Genomic DNA, 20,919 nt, shown 5'->3' with positions numbered 1-20,919 from the left:
TAACTCATCAGACAACAATTATGTTATAGTAATACTTTCAAAGTAAATAAGAGAACAATATTTCCGTAAATTATTTAAACAGTGGAAACGGCTTTAACTTCGATAAATACAATTCGAGTACGTTCGTCTACCACCGTTTGACACATGACGACTTAAACTCGTTTAAAGTTAAACCAATGTAAAAGTTACTTTTCTCTTATAAGACAAATTGAAGATGTCAAAAGCAAAGACTTCATTAATGCCTTTTAATGTAAGATAAACAAATGAAAGGGGAAATTTTGTTGAAACTCTAACGACATCGGAGTTAAGAATTGAAAATTAACATGATGTTGAATATGTTGGAAATTACACGCGGTCAGCTGGGTTACTGAAGTTTGTATTTATTTTATCACACGCTGTTGCCCGCGACATCGTACACGAAGATTAAAAAAGTAGCCTATAATAAGCCCGTCTATGTAAGCTACACTTCAGTGAAAGTCCGGTCGAAATCGGCAAAGCCGTTTCGGAGATTACCCGGAACAAACGCAGCTTGCGGACAGACAGACAAAAAAAAATTAAAAGCGATTTTCGTTATCAGCAACGCAAATACGTTTTCCGAAATCTGGAATTTGGTAACAGGTAGTTCCTTTATGGTAATTTATAAATTTAGTTGTAGTCCGCGACTCCGTCCACGCGGAACTAAAATCCTAATTTAAAATTAAAACACCTTTGTGTTCTTTCAAACTATGTTCTATATATATGCCAAATATCGAGATCTGTTTCGAGGTTCTTTAGATTTGTAGTAATAAACATTCATCCATCTAAATGTTCGCATTTGCAATTTTTAAGGTATAGCCTATGTTACTTACTGATAACATACATTTTTAACACCCTCAGCGCCAGACCCTAAATGAGCTTTTAAAAAAACACAATATTTCTTTTGTTGGAATGTATTTAAAACTACATAATATATCATGTATTGTTTTTCACCCCCGTTTTTCTACCTTTCCTTTTTTCTTTTCCTTTCCTTGGATTTTTATCCGTATGACATTTAGATATACGTGGCTTAGGAAATATCTAGTTCATTTGAAATTCATACCTCCCAGACCACATACACAGTGTTCTAGACACTGTGATAAAAAGATGCACATGGTGCCTAAGGTGTTAATGGTAAAAGAATTGTTCAAATGGGCCCAGTAATTTGGAGTTATTATACAAATCTTTCCTGTTTATAAGTATAGATTAATTTCGCACTATTCCTTTATTGTCAGTAGTTTACTAAAATAGAACACAAAGTAGAAGTAATTTAAACAAGAGACAAACGACTAAGCCCTGTCAATTCTGTATGTGTTTACTGTATTGTCCCGGGACACTATTCCCGGCACCCGCAATGTTCCCGGCTCCCGCAATCTCCGCAGGACGGAACGCAAACTAAGTTCTCAACTTAAATTGTCTCACCTTTGCAACAGTACGATTACTGGGGAAACTACCTTGTTGCTATTGCGTTGGTAATCTAATATATAACTAAAATCCGTACAAATTAAAATAAAGTTTGTTCATGAACTTACACATTTTTCGTACATAATTTCGAGTGACATTTGTTTTAAAATAAACTAAACTAGATGGCGCTGTCATTAATTTATACAATTGTGTTTTATATTTACAAAATTCTGTATTTCATTACACGTTTTAATAAATTAAGATATAAATTGTGCTAAAATTATTACCGAGAATGAAATAACGAGCGGAAAAAAAGTGAAAACAACAAGGATCGCAAAGGAAACAAAAAGAAAAGGCCCGAGAGGGTGAATACATTAATATTAATTGAGAAACCGAAATGGAGGATAATTTCGTGCGCGAAAATAATGAAATGTGTAGACGACGAATGGAAATTTAATCCAATTTGTTCTGTTATGAAAAATAATAAAATAACCAAAGATTCGCTTATATATTTGTCTTTGTTTGAATTTGCTAGATAACATAATAAGTACGTATATTCTAAATGAATAATACCTTACTGTTGACTATAACTACGAATAATTAACCAGGACATAGGGACAGAAATTTAAATAAGATTAAGTGTCTCCATCCACACATACCTGTAGTAAATTTTGCAGTAAACTGAACGAATCATTTTTGACCGGAGCAATACAAAAACACCGATAGTCGTGAAGAGCAATTATTTACAAACTTCGTCTGTTAAGTATGTGTGGCCATTTTCAATTCGAACTCTACTCTGTTAACTTCTACTTGTTTTAAAATAAGTAGATTGTAGACTCAAAGACATTTGGAAAACCGTGGTAGAAGAATGTTAGATTAATTTTGAATAACGCCATCTAGTTAAAGTTTCGGACATTTAAGATTACTAAAACAAACTTTTCAAAGCCAAATATTTCTTGTATAAAAGCAACCAAGTACATGTTTGTTTTTCGTGAAATCAATGTTTTGTTGTTTTATTTTAATTTTAATAACAAAATTTGTTTTTATGGTAATACAAAACAAACACAAACAATTCTGTTACGAAATAAAGGCAGTATCAGTAGGTGGTATTCGGTAAAATGCTAAAATTTAATTAGACGGATTGAAAACTCTTAATTTATAATAAAAAAAAAAGTTTATATACAAATGTAAATAGATTTAAATATAATTTATAGGTAATACTGCTCCACTCAGAATACTTCGCGGTAAACCAACAATAAACGATTTATTTTTCGTAAAAATAATTATCTTTTTCGTAACTTCTCTCTTCTCAGTTTTAGTTTTTTTTTATTACATAAATATTATTGCTATCTGTTCATGTGATTTTATTTTATTATTTCTTGAAAATTATGAAATAAAACGCGCTGATATCATATTCATGCCCTAGTATTATAAATGCGAATTATTGATGGATGGATATTTGTTACTATTTATATTCAAAACATATTAAAAAAAGATAAAGGTGACTTGTTACCATATAGGTTATATGTAAAAAAGTGTCGATAAATATTAGCGAATTTACACAAGCAATATTTGAAGTTTGTTTATACAAGGTATCGACGCTAGCACACTTCAAAGTTTCAAAAGCATTGAACCGAGATTGAGCGATAAAATTATCTCAAAACATTCCTTTGGAAGCGCTCGTAAAATTCATGTTTCGTAATAAAAATACGATACCTATTGTAAAGACGTACTCTATGTGAAAAGGATAAAACACATCTCGTTCGTGTTTCTTTCTCTTTTTCCATTGCCGTTAAACAAGTTAAATAACAAATGGATAATTTAAAAATAACCTCAAAATCTATCCTCCAATCATCCAATCAGCTTCATACTTACTATGGGGCTCGGAATCTACTCTTAGTTAGAGATGACTAGTCCATAGACTAACCTCCAATATTCAATGAAAAAGCTAAGACTGTCCTTTTATTATTATTAAATAAAATATAGCATATGTTACTCACAGATAAATTACCTTTCTAACGGTGAAAGAATTTTTAAAATCGGCCCAGTAGTTTTTGCGTGAATTAAATACATTCAAAAATACAAATTCCTCTTTATGATATTAGTATATATATAGATTATCGCCCGCATGAAATACATAGCCTATGTTACTCACTGATAACGTAGCTTTTTAATGGTGAAAGATTTTTGATCGGCCCAGTTATTTTTGAGTTATTTCAATACATGCAAAAATACAAATCTATTCTTTATAACATTAATATAGACATTTTGTTTGTAGAAAGTAGGAGGTCATAAACAATTATATTTATGTGGTCAATAGTAAATCAGAGGGGTGTGTTATTGGTGGCCATTACTTCCCGCTTCGATAAACAAAGAGGGAACTCGGTCACAAATATTATTGTATCCAATAAAATAAAGATTAATTCGATTTTTTGGTACGAAGATTTATAATCTTACTAATATTATAAATGCAAAAGTTAAGATAGATGGATGGATAGATGTTTGTAGCCTAAACGGTTGGACGGATTTCAATAAAATTTGGCATAGCTGTAGAGGATAGTCTGGAATAACATATAGACTACTTTCGTTTTTTCTAATTCCGAAGTTGCGGGTTAAAGCTAGTACGAAATAAATATAACACGCTTAAAGATCCGTTTTCTACGCTGACGGTGGAAGAGACGTAGATAAAGTGGATATTTCTCCTTCCTATACGTCTCCTCTGCCATCGAATACACTTTCCCTTCTCATCTTTTCCTTTAAAAAAAGTGGTGAGGGAAACGGACTAAAGTAAGGCGTTCGTTTAAAACAAACAGTGTAGCGTCCTAGTGACATCAATTTTAGCATTTTTTATTAATTTTTTGGTACTTCTGATATTAAAAAATATAGTTAAAGAAGTGCTCCTTTTTACTATAATAAGAAATAATGAATAAAAAGTTCTTTAGTTCTAATTGTTAAAAGTAGATAACTATTATGGTCTTCTCTGTCATTAAAGTCCAGTGAAATACTTCCATTAAGTTGGCAAGTTCTTTGCATAACAAGTAACTTATTCAATGAAGCCTTTAAGCCAATGGACCAAAGTTAAATGTTCAAAATTCAAACAAAAGGCGATCTGAAACTTTAGTAATTAGTAGTAAGAAGCACTCATTTAAAATCTCGCAATTATTTTTTTCAAAGACAACATTTCTGACGTTCTAGAAGATGTTTTATACAGTAAGGGATTGCGTTTATTTTGATTAAGAATCTAAATTTCGATCAAATTTTAACATCTGTTTGATTGTAAACATGAACATTAAACACTTCGCTTACTAAACGCCACTTGTTTACGTCGCGTAGTGATGGGACTCGAGTTGTTTTTCACTCGAGTGACTCGAGTAACTTTTATATTACTCGGACTTGAGTGAAATTTTTGACAACTCGAGTTTCGAGTGACTCGAGTTGACTCGTAACCACTCGGGTGGTTTATACCGAGTCGAGAAGGAAATTCTCAAAGCAATTTCAGTTACATTTGCTATCTTTCTTAAAAAAAACTTAGTAGCTTTTACATTAATGCAAAAATGAATTTTCTAAGTTGAATTTATTAATTTTAATATTAAAACAATATTTTGTTGTATTCGTTTTAAAATTTCAGTTATTCGAATTTTATGTTTTTCTTTTTTTACTTTTTTATTTTATATTTACAAATTTCTCTACTTTGTTATGTTAATTGATTTTTTTATTACTTAGTTTAGTTTTGTAGATCGTGACCAACCAAACTGATTAGTCACAATCCTTTCTGGAAAAATCTTAGTTTCTTTAAAGTAGGGACGGAACTTTAACGTCGTGCTGAACATCGACTAAGATAGAAATATATTGTATTCCTTCTAAAGAAATCACATCGCGATATAATATACAACTAGTGCCATCTATTAGTAAAGTTCAACATGTACATGAAGTGAGTTAAATAAACTTACTTGTAATACTTACATAAATACATATTCATTCATTCGTTCATCTATCGAGGCTTATTACTAAGTAATAAATACAAAATACAAATGCAAATATTTTATTGGTAAAAGTTATTTTTTACAGGTCGAAATGTTAAAATTGTTTTACAGATATTGTGAATGGAAAATAAGAATATCAAAAATTGCTCCACACTATACAGAGCTTTCTGAATTAGCTAGCAGAAGTAGTTAATATTCGACTGACTGATGTATAACATTGGAAAAAGTGCCATCTATTGGCTGTGTATTATAATGAAATTAAAATCGACTAAATATTTTGTAATCCTAAATAACACTTACTTATGGTACAAGATACTGGAAAACCAGTCTTTAATAGTTTTTATGAAGTTGAAGAATGTAAATATTATGTCACCTCCAAAATAGTTAATTTTTGTATAATACATATGAACGTCTAAATTATCTCAAATGATCCCCTTCCCTTCTAGCCTCTCCTAACGGGAATACGTCGAATTACCAATAACCCTGTATAATGCGACAGGTTAGCTGAGTTATTAAGAGACTAACCTAATTAATAAACTTTAGATTGGGTACCTGTACTGTAAGTATTCAAAATACAAAAAACACTGTTTATAAGCCTAACACTTGTACTTGCATTACTTGTATGTTTTAGAAATTGTAATTAATATTAGTAACAGAACCCTTGCGACAGACTTCGAAATGCGTTTAACAATGTCAAAGATTGAAAATTCAGATTGTGACCAAACCCATTGTTGATCACAATCCTTTCATGAAAATTTTTATCAGAAGTGGGATACGAGTAAACAGTATTAACAATATTAGAGATATTTGCGCGAACAAAACGAAATAGCGATGTAATCTACTACTACTGCCATCTATTAGCGGAGAACACCATTCGGAATATATGAAGATAAAAAACTTTTTAATCAAAAAATCGGTCCACTAGCGGCGGAGTTATGCCGTAATACACATAAAAAAACATACAGATGAATTGAGTACCTCCTTCTTTTGGGAAGTCGGACAAAAATTATTCGTAACTTCACATATCTGCAGATAAATTGAAAAATGTGTAAAATTAACAATCCGCGGTGGTCTAGCGTGGTTGGCAGTTTGATTTCAAATTATAATTTTATGATTTCATACGTTTATACTTTTGTAAGCTTAAAACTCAAGTTTACCTTTAATTATAACGTTTAGTAATTTGGAACATTGTATATAACGGAGTTATCTTAAATGAAAATATAGCAGAAATCTTTCCACCTACTCTGGTCGTTCCGTTCCGCTCCTTGTTCGACACGCTGACTGAGTTTGTTTTACTCCGGAACATAAATTACACCGACTGTAACTGGGAGCTTTTAGTGGCATTTGCTACACCACGTAAAGTTTCACTAACTCAACCTAAACTCGTGTATCTATCAAAACGTGAAAAAATCCTAGATTTTTAATGTTGCATAAGATAAGTCTAACGCTTACTTGGGATTACTGATGTTACCTATCTTTTTAGGTTGGGGAAAAATGCTCATCTTTGATCCTCTTCCCACGCTTTTTCTAATAAGAATAGGGTAAAATGGGCTTCGGAGCTCAGATAAAGCATAGAATTTTACTATTTTATTATTTTTTTTTATCTTCTTTCCTCCGTCTTTCATGATTCTACATTTTCTATTGGTTTATTAACCTCATAGTGACTTTAAAAATACTAAACTAGATTACTACTAAAACTCAGAGATATCAAAACTTTTAATTGAGTAGTGTTTCATAAAAGTTCGATGTTTGATCAAAAGAAAAGACAAACGTGCGGATGTTTTTGGGCGATTAAGCGATCCGTTGCTCGTTTGCCCGCTTTTCCTATAAAAAAAACACTTATCCCACCAATGCCTCCGGACTTCGCTCTCTGGAGGCCTTTTTTAACCTTAGGTACTTTAGATTAGGATGCAAAATACAAAAAAGTAATATTGTTAGCCTAAGAGACTGTCCCACCGAATTGTAAATTATCTGATAACAATCTAACGTGTAAATTAAGTGATGAATATATCGATTTGTTTCCGTGACAGTGACGTCATTTTTTAGCTATCTGCCTCTATCAGCCAGTGGTGGGAAAGGCCCTAAGACTTTTTGTTTTGTATGATTAAGACTTTTAGAATTAAAATTTGTAATTGCAACTGAATCTTCTACTAGTTACAAATTTCTCCGTATCCTAAACGATAGATATCGACTATCGTATTTTTGTATTGTAAAGTTAAAAATTGGAGGGCTCCGTTACCACTGTAGCATTATAGCATGGAGTGGAGTGCATTTGTTTAACGCCATCTATTGCCAAAAAGCAACAACAACTGAAATGATTTTAAGTTAAAAAATATGACGACATTTGCAATTGTTAAATGTGGACTTTATACGCAAGAGCAATCGTTTTTCGTAACTGGTTAAACCAGCTCATTTAAGTTTTTTTTATTTCAAAATGAAAATCGTCAAATAAAATGTCAATTCAGTATTCATCGTAGTCAGTATAACTTGAATCGTTTGGTATATAGTATCAAATCGTCCCCTCCACGTTTGTTTTTAAAAATCAATTTTGTTGTTTTGACTGAAAGGAAAATTTAAAGTGTTTTTATTCGTAAAACAAAGTACTAAAGGAGTTAAAGTATTTAATGCAGCTTAAAACAAAATTAAAAATACCCGCAGAATCTCCAAGTGTCAAAAAATTATTCGTCTTCCGTTTTATTGATTTTTTATCTTTCTTGATATATTTAATTAAATTTCTTGAACCTAACATTAAAGCCGTCTCAAATATATTTAGTCGTTTTTTTAATGTTTTATTTGAAATAATAATTTGACGCCATATTGGTCCAACCCTAGTGGCATTACGAAGAGATGTATCGTCCAGATAACTAAAAAGGATTGCTTTAATTATAAATGCACAGCATTAAATTTAATTAATGAAATCTAATCGGCGATTTTTTTATAATGAATACCTTAAATTTTTAGATTATTTCAAGATACTTTATTCGTGTATGTAAAAACAGAAAACTTACGAGAATATTTTCCAAGACATCTCCAGCGGTAAAGTTGATATTGCATCTCGCTTCCTTTCTTCGAATAATTTCATACCAAAAATAAAAATGGCGGAATTGTCCATTATTTAAATAGTGTCGCAATCCGTCAAGTATACGTAATTAGTTACGAAAATATTTTTTTTAAATTGACCTCATATCAGTTAAGTTAAAGTTGGAAATAAGTTATGTAAGTTGCCCTAACCAACAAAATCCTGGCCTGAGGCGTGAGGGCGCTTTAATTAAATAGTTATAATTTCTCAAAATGGCGAGGGGTTTTTTCCTGGTTTGGCTATAGTTTATTAATTCAAAACAATCTAAAATTATCTAGGAAACACACGGTGTAATAAGTTTTTTCTAATCTAAATTGCATATTTTTGCATCATATAGATTATAAGAACGAAAGAGAAAAATCTATAAAATGTCCTTTGGTAACAACATGGCAACATTGGACAAATCAACAAGCGGCCCGTGTTGAGGTCGATCTTCTTTCTTAATTATTGTTTGTAATACTTTTCGATAAGTTTAATGCAGCCCTAAATATTACCTTTCATCTCTTGAAGATATTTGTATTCATCTTTTATCTTTTAAACGTAGGAAATTGTGTTAAGAAAAGATTTATCGGAGTGACAGATGTTTCAGTGATAAATCGCGCCAGTTTTTGACTAATTTCATAAAAAAAACTTAAAAATGGAAGAATCGACTGTCCAAAATGCATCTGATGTTGGTACTGAAAACCAAGTAACAGGTAGTGTTCTATTTTCATAATTAACTTAAGAGAAAGAAACGCGGTTTAGTTCTGATTAACCGACTAAATTAAAAGTGCGTCGTAAGTTGTAAGGAGGGAGTCAATTCAACGTTGCCGCCAATTTTGGATTGTGGATTACATTTTCCACAACAAGTTTGAACTATAATTGGTTAATAAATTAAACAACAAGTCTTGTAACATTTTATAAAAGCAAGAATAACAAAGTGACATGTTTGTATTGGAGTGCCTATTTAATTTGGTATCATTATACGAGAACTAAACATTACATCCGACGATTAGTATAATAACCATGAACATAAAATAAACACTATCTCATAAGTGATCAATATCTGTAATTATAGACTACAGTTCTTTTGTAAAACTACGTATAATAAGTGTTAGCGTTCTCAATCCTCTTCATGAGTTACGATATTAAGGTTATTCGTGTTAACTACGTCTTTATTAAATATTAATACATCGAATGCATATCTTATAAGTTTAAACAAATGAACAATAAAGCCAGATAGATGTTATATAAGAAAATTTCCATTACATAAGAAACTACTTATGTAGGATGAACAGGGTAACATCAGATTCTTATTTACTTGTATATGTACTAGGCTAGTCATTCAACCGTTCCTTATGTTACACATTTTAATTTTAAAAAATGCTAGCTGTTGCCTGCGACTTCGGCCGCGTGAAATTCTAAAATAAAAATACAGACTATGTTACTCACAGATAAATTACCTTCCTAATGGTGAAAGATTTTTTGTAATCAGCCCAGTAGTTTTTTAGTTATTACAATATGTTCAAAAATACAAATCTTTCCTCTTTATTATATTAGTATAGATAACAATTCTTTATTAACAAATCTGAGTGGTTTTTTAATCTGTCCGATCAGCTTAATTTAACAACCTAATAAGAGAAGTTCTTTATCAACCTCAATAATGGGAAACAAATTCCAATTGGGCTGATCGATTGGTGGGCCAATTGACCTAATACAGTAGGACCTCAATAACTCAAACCTCTGTAACTTAAAAACCTCTATAACTTAAAAAAATAATATGTTCCCTTCCCATCAGAGCTCAAAACCTCTATAACATAGACCCTTGATAACTTAAAACCTCTATAACTTAAAATATTTTCTGCCTTAGACTTTAACTTATCGAGGTTCTACTGTAACAAATATACCAAAATCTTAATATTGTTTGTTTATTACTTTCAGGTCCGGTTGTGGAGAAGGTAGATGTCACCTTGGAAGCCGATACTTCCCAATCCTTGTTTCCCGAGAGTCCGGTGTATGAACCTGATGAAGTAGACACTGGAATCCTGGAGGTATGCTGTATGAAAAACAGAACATTCGTTTTTTGCTTAGTTTGTAATGCTAAGATGGTTCTTGTATAGATTACTAGCTTTCACCCGCGACTCCGTCCGCGTGTTATTAAAAAAAAACAATAGTAAGTAGCCTATGTGTTCTTCCAGACTGTCCTCTACATCTATACCAAATTTCATAGAAATCCGTTCAGCCGTTTAGGCTACAAACTAACAAACATCCATCCATCTAAACTTTCGCATTTATAATAGTAGTATGATTGCTGCTGTGTAATTTACATCTTGTTTTGTGTTTTTTTATAAACTTGAAAGAACTGTAGATTTGGATATCTATTGTATGTGTTGTAATTAATTATATTAATATTTTAATATTTGTCTATAAAAAATTTGCATTACAAACATACTATAGTTTACATCATACTAATATAAATGCAAAAGAATAGATGGATAGATGGATGTTTGTTAGAGTTTGTAGGCTAAATGGCTGAATGTATATCAATGAAATTTAGTATAGATGTAGGAGATAGTCTGGAAGAACACATAGGCCCTTTAGTTTTTTAACACCACGCGGACGAAGTCGCGAGCGAAAGCTAGTTTGGTATAATTTTATGAGTACTGCAACATTAAAGTATGTTATGTACTTTTGACTTTCAAATAAGAATGTATGTTATTCTGATTACATTGAATATTATTTATAGGTTTTTGTTTTGTATGTATTGTAAAAAGTAAATTAAAAAACTCATACTCTTACCCATAGTTACCCATTACTTAGGAATTTTAAGTTCTACAATCTCACAGAATGTTGGCTAAAATTAGGTATTTCAACTAATTCTCCTTTTGATGTAAATATGTTTGTAATTTTTAAATGTTATTTCTACAGAAGGAGACTGCACTGGAAGAATCTGAAGCTGCAGGTATATATAAGGCTAATAAAATAATCATTTATTGAATGTATTACTTAATTCTATTGATTATTAAAGTTAAAACTTTACACTTTACAGGTGATCCGCCAATAACAGTGAAAAGAAAACTATCCGACGAAGTTCCTGAAAGTGATGCGAAAGTACAGAAATTAGAAATCATAGATATAACCGATGAAACTATGATATCCACTCAAAATTTAGACGATGAGGTTTCCGAGATTACTTCTGTTCAAAAAGAAGTAAAACCTACCTCTAGATTGTGTACCCCAGTTCAATCAAGTCCAAAGATAAAACGCAGCAATAGTGTTGAAGTTCAAACTATAAGTTCACCGAAGGTAGCAAGATCTGCAAGTGTAGATATCACTAAAACACCAAATAAAGCAACAATTAATCTACAAGAAGTCCTAACCGATTCCATACAAACTATTAATACGGACTCATACAGTCCAAGACCGAGCGTTGAATTTGTCGCTGAAATACCTCCAATTAATATACCAGAGACAATTGTTGAAGAAGACTCTGAGATTAACGATTCACAAGATTTCCATTTAGAACTATCACCTACTTCTGATATTGAGGGAATGGAAAAACCAGAGACTAAAACTCATTATAATAGTGATCCAGTAGTTAAAAGTACAGAAGAGATTTTAGATTCCGGTAAAACTCAACCAATAAGAAGCGAAGGATTTAATTACTCCGATTTGAGTAGCAATTTATCTCAAACAATCCCTAAAGGTAAAACTACAGACCAAGAAAGCACAGATAGTGCTTGTTCTGTAATCTTAGACAGCCCTGAACATCTACCTAGTGTCCCTTCTAAACTCATTTCTAAATTATCCAACGGAAACTCTTCAACACCAACGGAAATAGCTCATGTGAAAAATGAAGATAGTGATGGTACACCTGATTTTGTTAAACTAAACGGTAGAAAATTGAAAAAAGGTAAAAATGAGTCATTCAGAGCAAGTAATGCGACCACACCTTCAACAATATCACCTCTACAAAATGGCCACTCGTTACCAATAAGTACTCCACAAATACCAGCATTTGATATCCACGTAAGCCATAATGAGGATTTTGAATTCTTATCATTGTACATTGTTAGAACAGACAATGATACTGGAATAGAAATGTGCAAAGAATATCAAAGGATTTCGAAAAAGTTCTCCATAGATCCATATTTAGGTGATGTATCTGTTAGTACATCACCATCAAGTGTTACCAGTGCGGGAATGATAAATCTACCTAATAGGATCTCTTTCGCATCTACCGTTAGTTCATCATCAACTTCAAGTAATAGAACTAGTGATGGTGCGTTTGTAGTTCCCCAGCCACCGAGGAAATCAATTTCAAACCCGAGTGTATCAGTCATAGGATATGATGCCCTAATGAAGAAGTTACAAGATATATTTTCGCATCTCCGTGATACTTCAATAGATGAAGGCAATCGTTCTTTAGCTGAAGATAAAATATCCATTGGCATACAAACATCTACTGAAACCATCAGTAATGGAAATGCAAGTCCCGATGAAGTCAGTAAATGTGATAAAGCGACACCAAAAAGCTCATTAAAAAAGACTCGAGTTAGGGGTCGCAGACATATGGGCAATAAGACCAAACGGGCAATCTTACCAACACAAAATGAAGAACCAGAACACATGCATGGTATGAATTCACCAGAAATGGTCCCAACTAACGGAGATAGTGGAAAAATATCCCCTATAAAGTCTCCTAAAGATGAAAAACCTTTATCAACTTTAGTAGGAACCCCTAAATCTATTAGTAAATTGAAACAAAAACGTCGTCCGACTTCCCCTAGACCGGCCACTCCAGTAGAAAAAGTTATAATAAAACCTGAATATCCCGGCTACCCTCCAGATACGGTAGTCTTAGCTAAATGGGTGGACAAACGTTATTACTCCGGCAAAGTACTGGAAATTACGGAACCTAACAAATATTTAATTAAATTTGATGATGGACAGAGTAAAGTGCTGTTGGATGAGTTTATAATTTTTGGTGATTTGAAGAAATTACCTTTGCAAGGGCAATCGGTTTATGCTCTGGTAGATGAGGAACAGAACTATGAGCCGGGGCTGGTGCTTGGTGTTGAAGAGAATGATAATGGAACTGTTACTTATAAATGCACTACTGATGGGTAAGTTTATTACAAAGGACTCCTTTTCACTCATTTTCCTCTCAACATATGTTTTTGAGAACAATTGATATCAGTTTTTCTCAAAAAATTACCTCTTGATATTCCTGAAAATAATACAAACTGATTGATACTTCATTCTCAAAAATTGTTACAGGAATTGTTTACATTGTTTTTCATTATAAAACTGAATTTAATCAAATCTTAGATAATTACCAGAATTAAACAGTAAATTTTCACAACCTCAAATATATAATCTTACTAATATTACAAATGTAAAAGTTTGGATGGATGGATTTTTGTTAGAGTTTGTAGCGTAAACGGCTGAACGGATTTCGATGAAATTTAGCATAGATATAGAGGATAGCTTTGAAGAACACATAGGCTACTCAGTTTTGTTTTTAATCCCACGTGAACAGAGTCGCTGGAAAAAGCTAGTTTATTTTAAAATTGAAAACAACGCCATCTAGTGGTGAAAAAAATGAAACATAATAGCCAGTTTTTCCATTCCAGTATCGACACAACAGTAATGGTGACAGCCAGCGAGTTGTACCTGACGGAGGACCAGGCGCGGGCCATAAAGGAGACCTCGAGGTCCCGCTCCCCTGCCGCGCCCGGCACGCCGCGGAGGAGACACAACAGGGAACTGGACCTCGATAATATTATACAGGTAATCATTGCAACTTCATGCCCTTTACCCAGATGGGTAGGTAGAAACTAAACCTCCATTCCTTCATTCATACATCACTTGATTACTTTTTAAATTTTAATCATAATTAATAAATTCATTTTAATCTTTAAACAACATAAGTACAGTCTAATTCCTAAAGTAATGACAAATTTACGGATATAAGAAAAAAAATTGACAAAATCTTATTCTGTTATTTTTTTTTTTAAATTTACGTGAATCGGAAAAAAAATTGTGGTATTCTGACTTCAAATATATTTACGTCTATATCCCTTTATGGGTTTGAACAAGTAATTTCTTCCACCTCATAATGGAAGCCATTGTTCTTTATTTATATGAGCTATATTGCTAAATATATTGTTTTTTTTATTATCTATTTATTTTATTTTCTTTAAAAAACTAATATTGTATTGAAATAATCTATTTCAGGGTCCACGGAGCGCTCGCAGTCGAGATAAAGGAAATTCTAGCGCAAGGAAACGTGTCGCCTCTCCTAAGAGTCCTAAAGCATCTACTTCAGGTATGTAGAAACATTTTTTTTTAATTTACTAAGCAAAAATATGAACATTTTCATTAAAATATATCATTTACTTAACTATATCTTGTTGTAAATCAAATTGTTAATAAATATCGTATATTTTACACTAAATGTTCACATACCAAATCCCTTTTTTTTTTAAATTTAAGTCCATAAATTTGCATCCATATTTTACAAATATACTGTAATATATCTTAAAAATATACAGTTGGAAAAATATCAGTTTAAAGTCCGCTATGACGAATTTGATGTTTATCCAATCTCTATATATAAATAACATAACCTAAAAAACCAAAAAGCCCTATTAACTCAATTTAATAAGTGAACTTAATAAAAAAAAATTAAAAACCAGAAGAAAAAAGGTTATAGCAAAAGAGATTTGAATTTTTTTTCACTAACTTCTCGAAATTTCAATTCTTATAACGAATTAGTTGTTTCTCCAACCTCCATACATAATTCCAATGTTCAACTGATTGGTAATTAACTCTAGGTGTGAAGACAAAAAGCACTCCAGTTAGTAGAAAGCGTTTAGCGAGTGAGAGCAGTGAGATAAGTGAGAGTTCTAACTCTGCTCCCCCCACACGCCTGGAGGAAGTCGCGGGAGTGGAGCCCGAGGTGCAGAGGACTCCGAGGAAGATTGATGGAGTCAAAGGTATTAAGATTTTTTATTTTAGTAACATTTCGTTAATTTTTATGGAGGCATTTTGTTTCCTACAACATAGCTTTACTTAGTTTGCTTTGTTGATTTTCTTTATTTACTAACTTTCGCCTGCGACTCTGTCCACGTGGAATCATAAAAAAAAACTAAGTCTATGTGTTCTTCCAGATTACATCTAAGCCAAAATTTCATCCAGATCCGTTTAGGCTATAAACTCTAATAAACATTCATAATTATTAGAGTTTATAGCCTATTTGTAATATAAAAGATTCTCTCGCAAAATACATGTTAACTGTGGAGTTGCGGATACCGTAGCCCCTACTACTTACTAAGTGTTAAGAACAAAATTAGTACCGTGCTGTAGAATTGGCGCAACTCTAGTTTATCGCCATAAACGTCACGTCCCTAACTGACAGCTGTCAATGTCACTAGAAGTATGGATAGATTGGTGCGCATCCTAAGTCCTGACGAGAAGTGTTGCTCTGAGTTTAAAGGGACAGTATCATTTAAATAAATTGCCTAAAATAAGTTATTCTATTTTTTTACATATTCCAGCTGGTCCTCTACAACTAAAAGGCGCGGCGAAACAGAACATCGGTAAAAAGAACTCCAAGCTGACGAAGTTCGAGAACGACGCGGACACGTGCAGCACGCTCGGGCCCATCGTGCGCGACACCAAACTGTTCGAGGGACAGCACTTCCTGCTGACCTGCACTGACACACCTCGACGAGAGGCCATGCCCAAGGTAATTATTACTTATTTCAATACATATTAGTATATATAATAGTATTTATAATAAAGCGTAAACACATTTCTTTGTTGCCTAAGATATCAGCAATTACAGCATATTTTTGAATAATTCTTTTTTTAATAAAAAGCCCTACACTTGCGTCAGGCTTTAGGCTATATATTTTAACGCCGTTAAACTTAGGGGGTAAATATTTTGGATAAAAACCCTAATGTGGAAAAGAGAAAGTTGCTGCCAACATCAAGGAAGCAAGATTGTCAAGGTTTGTCATGTCATGTCATTTTGACATTTGCTATTGACAAATGTAAACAATAAAATAAAAATTTCATAATTTCATGCGGATGAAGTCGCACGGGAACAGCTAGTACAAAAATGCAAATCTTTCCTCTTTATAATATTAGTATAGATTAACTTAAAACTTTAAGAAATGTTACTTTCATAGATGTTAGTTACTTAATTTATCTCTGAGATTGGTAAAATTTATGTCGATCACATTAATCAAAGTTATGGCAATCACATTGGTCTAAATTATGTCAATCATTTTTGACAATTTGATTGTTGATAAAATTTATAATACTTTCGTCCATAGCTTATACTTATGTATCGACGAGTTTGGTCCAACAAATGTATATCAACCATGTTGCCAAAATTTATGTCAATCGTTTTTGTCAAACTTATGTTATTCATATTGATCAAACTTATTAATCACTGGTCATACTTTTGTCAATCACTGATCAAATTTATGTCAATCATTGGTCAAACTTTTATCAATCATTGGTCAAATTTTTGTCAATTACTATGTATTTTTTGTTAATTAATTTGTCATTTTTGTCACTCACTGGTCACACTTTTGTCAATCATTAGCCAAATTTATGCTAACCATTGGTCATTCTTTTGTCACATTTTAATTCGAATCTCCTTTTTTAATATTTAATATGTTTTTTTTGGTCTATAAATAGTTTTTTAGTTTTAATGACTGTCTACTTGTAGTTGGAGAGTCGCCACTACTCGTCGGAGGAGGAGAGCGAGGCGACGTCTGCGGTGGGCGGCACCGACACCGAGGACCTGGTCTTCTGCGACAAGCCCTTCAATAAAGAACGACTCAAGGAACAGCTGGAGGCTGGCGGGGGAATTGTACACAGGTAATACTTTAACCCTTTATAAGTCATAAGGAGTGGACAGTGGAAAAATAAAAGTTATTACAAAAATAGTAGTAGTAAAAAAATCATAGTGGTGAAAACATCACTTCTAATATTATAAAGGGTTAAACTAGCTTTTGCATGCGACTTTCTTAAATTCTTAATTTTCTTAATTAAAAAAAAATTAGTAGTCTATGTGTTCTTCCAGACTATCCTCTAAGTCTATGTCAAATTTCATCGAGATCCGTTCTGTCGTATAGGCTACAAACTAAAACAAACATCCATACATCTAAACTTTCGCATTTATACGATGTCGTTTAGATTTTTCTGCTATTATTTCCCTTTGTAAAGTTTTTAACAGTGATAGTTCCCGTTTTAACAACTTAGCACTGTAGCGCCGGCTCGCCCCCAGTAACACCACGACCACACAGAAGACAGGTGTGAAGTGGAAGCAATTCCGAGTTTTGTTTGAAGTGGATTTGACGGTGGAGGAGATGCATAGGAATGGGAAGTATCCGCTTTATGTGCGTCTCCTTCTCCGTCTTATAAGTTTAGGCAACGCATTTGCAATTGCGGATGTTTATGGGCAGCGGTCGCTTCGCTATTTTGGCGGATTCAGGTGACCGCAGGCTCGTTTGCCACCTTATCTATACTATTATAATAAAGCGTAAACACACATTTTTTTGTTGCCTAAGATCTCAGCAATTACAGCATATTTTTGAATAATTCTTTTTTTTTAAAAAGCCCTACACTTACGTCAGGCTTTAGGATATATATTTTCACGTCATTAAACTCAGGGGGTAAATATTTTGATAAAAACCTTAGTGTGGGAAAGAGACCATACAATACGAGCTGCCAACATCAAGAAGCAAGTTTGCCATAAAATTTTCATAATTTTATGCGGATGAAGTCGCATGGGAACAGCTAGTGTTATAAAAAAAACAGTAAAGTGTACACTTGTACATTATATTAAAAAAAATCAGGTTTTTAATAGTTAAATGTTTGCAGTGACTTCGAGCTGGTGCCGAGGAGCAAGTACGGCGTGTGCCGGCTGATCGCGCCGCGGCCCTGCCTCACCGCCAAGTACATCCAGTGCGTGGCGGGCGGCGTGCGCGCGCTGGCGCACGGCTGGGTGGTGGCCAGCTGCCAGCAAGCCAGCAAGCAGGACGAGGACGCGTACGCGCTGCCCGCCGGCTGGTCCATACTTAAAGATGCCTTTATTAATTGGGTAAGTTTTAAAAAATAAACAAAAACTGGGCATGTATTTTTAAATAATAAAAGTAAAAAAAACTGGGCATGTATTTTAAAAAATAATAAAAGTAAAAAAAAACTGGGCATGTATTTTAAAAAATAATAAAAGTAAAAAAAACTGGCATGTATTTTAAAATAATAAAAGTAAAAAAAAACTAGGTATGTATTTAAAAATCATAAAAGTGAAAAAAAAGGTATCTGTTTGTTAAACTGGACATGCAATTTAAAAAATAATAAAAGTGAAAAAAGAACATTTACAAAAAATGTTAATAGATATTTATTTCTAATACTGTCGTTTATAATCTAAGGATATGTTAAAAATATTGTCATCTCTATCACTATATTCACTACCAGAACTAATTTAATTAAAAATAAAAAAAGTGTCAAGACCCTAGTTCTGTAGTTTTTATGATTGACCTATTCATAGTTCACAGTTGTTTATTGTCTTTTTACATGAAAACATAAATATTTCCAGGTGCCGCCATCGGGTAAACGCAACACAACATTCTTCAAAGACAAACTAATCCTGCTTTGCTGGGAACAGGACACATTCGTTAAATTCTGGGACAGAGTGTTATCACTAGCCGGTGCCACCACAAGGGTGGTCAACGAGGAGAATCTAAACATGTCCGGGGCTTTAGCCCTGGTCACCGACTGCGATTGCCCTCATGAGGTGCAGAACAAAGCCAACCAGGATAATATCCCGCTGGTTTCCACCACGTGGGTGGTGCAGTGCCTCATCGAAGCGAGGGTGCTGCCCCCCACCAGCCACGATAGGTTCTCCTTCATGTATACCGAGCTCGAATGATCCTGGGACTTCAAAAGGATCCTCGTTATACGTGATTTTTGACACTTAAGAGGTTTCTTTACGGTAGTGACGTTTATAGTGATAAGTGACAAGTGACAAGTGACAAATATAGTGTTAAGTGACAAATATAGTAGTAAGTGACAAGTGCTCTTTGACTATTTTCTCTATTACTTTACTATTTACTCTAAAACTACATTAATAAGTGATTTTTTTTTTATTTAATTATATTTAATAGCTTGATTTATTTTATGAGCGCAGTTTTTTGACAAAATTTGGTATGACTCACAATAATGGTTATTGTTTATTTAATTATATGAAAATATCAAAATAAGTAACAATATTGAAATCATTTATATAAATTATTAGGTTATCTGTCTGCTTATCTCAGATTATATATTTGTTACATCTGGGTTTTATTATACAGGGTACAAATATGAACCCTGACTATATTAAATTTTTCTAAAGTAAGGGGATATGGATTAATATTGTAATAGTTTATAGGTTAAATTATTAAGAGTCCCTTAGTATAGATTTACTATGAAAAATAGACAGTAAATTACTAAGGTTTGATTCTGAGTATGGCAGCTAATGTCCGTAATTAATTAAAATATTAGTAATAACCTTTTAAAGCTGAAATTGTTGTATTTTTAGTTATTGTATAGACTTGTATATAAGGGCTCTAATTATTATATTATAATATTAGGGTGAAATTAATCAATATATAAGATTTATAAAAATCTCAATCATGTAAATATTAATAATTTCTTGTTATATTAAGTATTGAAATTTGTTTTTTTCACTTGATATTCTAAGGTATTGATAAATTTAAATTACTGCTAAAACTATGCAATATTGTTTATTTAAGGTAAAGCTTGAATTGGCATTTTGAGTAAAAATTTGTTGTCTATGGCATGTTATATGTCAAATAATTTAAGCGTTATTTATAACTAGCTGTTCCCGTGGGGCTTTATCCGCATGAAATTATGAAAATTTGATTTTATTGTTTACATTTGTCAAATTATCAATAGCAAATGTCAAAATGACATGACAAACCTTGACAATCTTGGTTCCTTAATGTTGGCAACAACTTATGGTCTCTTTCCCACTTTAAGGTTTTTATCCAAAATATTTACCCCTAAGTTTAACGGCGTGAAAATATATAGCCGAAAGCGTGACGTAAGTGTACGGCTTTTTATTAAAGAAAGGATTATTCAAAAATATGCTTTAATTTCTGACATCTTAGGCAACAAAGAAATGTGTGTGTACACTTTATTATAATAGTAGATTAAAATAATGTCTATCATATAAAATATCATGATTGTTAACTAAAAGTAGACTGTTTCTATTATATTCCGGAATAAAAATACCTAACTGGTATTTTTTGTAATGGCCACCTGAATTCGCCAAAATAGTAACATCTCTATGGGTAATGGCAGACATATTTGTTGCCTACCCTCATCAGAAAAGAGACAATGCGTGCCCTCCCCTGCCAAATTAACTTGAAT

General features: G+C 32.6%; 1 protein-coding gene across 1 annotated transcript; it reads left to right on the top strand.

The window, feature by feature from the left end:
• Nucleotides 1-8,877: 8,877 nt before the first annotated feature.
• LOC106104890 lies at nucleotides 8,878-20,113 on the top strand. Its single transcript, XM_013285086.1, has 11 exons — nucleotides 8,878-9,176; nucleotides 10,402-10,511; nucleotides 11,389-11,422; nucleotides 11,510-13,586; nucleotides 14,097-14,253; nucleotides 14,701-14,791; nucleotides 15,300-15,461; nucleotides 16,023-16,213; nucleotides 17,207-17,358; nucleotides 18,364-18,583; nucleotides 19,082-20,113. Exons 1-11 carry the CDS (start codon nucleotides 9,119-9,121, stop codon nucleotides 19,412-19,414), a joined length of 3,585 nt encoding a protein of 1,194 aa, XP_013140540.1. The 5' UTR covers nucleotides 8,878-9,118; the 3' UTR covers nucleotides 19,415-20,113.
• The last annotated feature ends 806 nt before the right edge of the window (nucleotides 20,114-20,919 follow it).

The sequence above is a fragment of the Papilio polytes genome, unplaced genomic scaffold (genome assembly GCF_000836215.1).
Source record: "Papilio polytes unplaced genomic scaffold, Ppol_1.0 DF823399.1, whole genome shotgun sequence".
NCBI classification, from domain to species: domain Eukaryota; kingdom Metazoa; phylum Arthropoda; class Insecta; order Lepidoptera; family Papilionidae; genus Papilio; species Papilio polytes.
The sequence above is the reverse complement of the archived record's forward strand: the minus strand, read 5'-3'. Positions and strand labels throughout refer to the sequence as shown.

Coding starts and splice junctions, on each gene's coding strand:
- LOC106104890 (XM_013285086.1), top strand. CDS start 9,119: ATGGAAGAATCGACTGTCCAAAATGCATCTGATGTTGGTACTGAAAAC. Junction 13,587..14,096: donor TATAAATGCACTACTGATGG/GTAAGTTTATTA, acceptor TTTCCATTCCAG/TATCGACACAACAGTAATGG. Junction 14,254..14,700: donor ACCTCGATAATATTATACAG/GTAATCATTGCA, acceptor AATCTATTTCAG/GGTCCACGGAGCGCTCGCAG.